Raw genomic sequence first — 2510 nt, 5'->3', positions numbered from 1 at the left:
CACACCACAGCTCCCTTGGGAGAGTGACGGGTCACTCTCATGTAACCCCGTTACAGCATCGTTGTCATTCTTCCAAAAACTTCAATCAGGATGTAGTTCACATCATATCAAAACAGTTAATAGTTGTTAATCATGGGTTTTTGGAGTTCGTGAGTTCTCTTTTGTGTAGGTGTATTCCCAACGACACTCACTGCCCAGCTAGATTAATCACGTCCATGACGAAGTATAGTGAACATAGCTTGATGTTCTTATGTGTGGTGAGTTTAATTCGAGAACAATGTATCAAGAACAGCTTAGTTTAACCCAACCGTGACGCCTTCATAGTAAAGAGCAGGATTAATCGCGTGAAGCATCTTGGTTACGGCTATAGGGCTTTTCATTGTTTAGTTGTTTTTTGTAACTTTTAATTCATTGAATCTAGAAGATTAAGCGATATACGATGTGGACGGTTTCGGTGATCGAACGACATGCTATAGCCTGTAAATTAAATAGGCTTAAAGTATGAATGTAACAAATGTTTGCACTCTATGGATGCACTCCCTGCCTTTAATGAGCGCACAAAAGAAATTCATTTCAGACTGAAACATTTTAGCTCGCACCTCACTTCCAGGATTAATGTATGTTAATTCATTAATTTTAGCCAAGTCTAAGAAGGTCGACTTTGCTGCAATTCATGCTGAAGAAGCAAGTATATTTGTTATGAGATATTCAAGCTGATGCTGAATATGCTTATATGCTTGTTGACGCTATCGTACGATACAAACTTTTAGATTATAAATGATCATTCTTCTACTATCGGCTGCTATTAAGTTCGTTCAGATAGTGTTTGTTAAAAATTTGTATCGTTCGAAAGTATCAGCTCGTATCCATTACGCACGCACCTTACGCCCGCAACGTATATTTCTGTATGTCACTTATTCGATGGCTTATCCAAAACCTTCCCATTTCAAAGAATATTTTCAAACGATGGGACCGTCTGTTAACAGAATGACGTAAGAGGCAGGTAAAATCTTATCATGTGCTGCTTAATCACATCAGCACACTAGGAAGCAAGTTGCAACTTTGTCCTGCTGATTTCCGTTAGGTATCAGATTAACTTTACCTATCTGGCTTTCACTCACGCAACTTCAGCAAATATAGGAAACTTTTGCAGACTTACTGAAAAGTAGTTAGAGATCTCCGCTAACGTTTTTACAATCTGGGTGCTCTTGTTATGAATCATCGCCGGTAACTGACGACAAATATGATTTAACTGCCGCATACTTTCGGCTGTCGTAAGTGACATTTTTAACTATTCTTTGTGTTGGCCGGACAACAAAGAGAAAAGTGTATCGAGCGTGCTAATATTTGAAGCATGAAAACGACGAAATGTCAACACTGCCAGAGATGATTTGAATGATACAGTATTACAATTTCTGTCAAATGATAGCATTTTTGTGATAAAGGCAATGCATGTTGTATTTTTAGCAATCTGATTTGGATATTGCCATGAGATAAGTAATACATTTGCCATGAAAACCTAGATACACAAGTGTTGTAATAACGGCTTTAGACTTTATGCTGAGTTAAATCTCAACTTCGGGAAGAACGGCGGTCTACGTAACGATGCAGAAGACCATGCCGCTTTAAACGATTCCAGAGTCATCGTCACCAGGATTGCAGGAAGAAGAACTAGATGAAAGCAAACCATTTCTTCATTATACATCTTTCCTCCTCTTGGACAAGTTCTCAAAGCAACTAACCAACAAAGAATACCATGCTAACATGCAAGAAAATGTTTGGGCTGTGCGCAACAGCGTTGATAATCGTATCCAGCACCACTGAAGCGTACTCTCATGAGGATAAAGCAAACACGGACGGCCTTGAGCTTGGAGCTGGACTAGGCGTCGGAGTTGCCGCGGGCCTCAAACTCGATGGCGATGACCACCATCAAGATGCTCACACTGATGGTCTAGAGCTTGGAGCTGGACTAGGCGTTGGTGTTGCCGCAGGCGTCAAACTTGATGGCGATGACCACGATCACGATGCTCACACCGATGGTCTAGAGCTTGGAGCTGGACTAGGCGTCGGAGTTGCCGCGGGCCTCAAACTCGATGGCGATGATCACCATCACGATGCTCACACCGATGGTCTAGAGCTTGGAGCTGGACTAGGTGTTGGTGTTGCCGCAGGCGTCAAACTTGATGGCGATGACCACGATCACGATGCTCACACCGATGGTCTAGAGCTCGGGGCTGGGGTAGGCGTTGGTGTTGCCGCGGGCATCAAACTCGATGGCGACGACCACGATCACGATGCTCACACCGATGGTCTGGAGCTTGGAGCTGGCTTAGGAGTGGGAGTTGCTGCGGGCCTCAAACTCGATAGCGATGACAACCATCACGATGCTCACACCGATGGTCTAGAGCTTGGAGCTGGACTAGGGGTCGGAGTTGCTGCAGGCCTCAAACTCGATGGCGATGACCACCATCACGATGCTCACACCGATGGTTTGGAGCTTGGAGCTGGAG

At 43.9% G+C, this 2510-nt stretch overlaps 1 protein-coding gene across 1 annotated transcript; it reads left to right on the top strand.

The window, feature by feature from the left end:
* Positions 1-1756: 1756 nt before the first annotated feature.
* On the top strand, positions 1757-2423 carry PHALS_02456 (uncharacterized protein; the record flags this gene model as incomplete). The annotated part of the gene is made up of 2 exons (XM_024720023.1): positions 1757-2335; positions 2406-2423. 2 exons carry the CDS (start codon positions 1757-1759, stop codon positions 2421-2423), a joined length of 597 nt encoding a protein of 198 aa, XP_024572736.1.
* Positions 2424-2510: the final 87 nt, after the last annotated feature.

This window comes from Plasmopara halstedii (assembly GCF_900000015.1).
Source record: "Plasmopara halstedii genome assembly, contig: Scaffold_194, whole genome shotgun sequence".
NCBI lineage: Eukaryota > Oomycota > Peronosporomycetes > Peronosporales > Peronosporaceae > Plasmopara > Plasmopara halstedii.
Note: the sequence above shows the minus strand (reverse complement) of the source record. Positions and strands in the feature narration are given on the sequence as shown.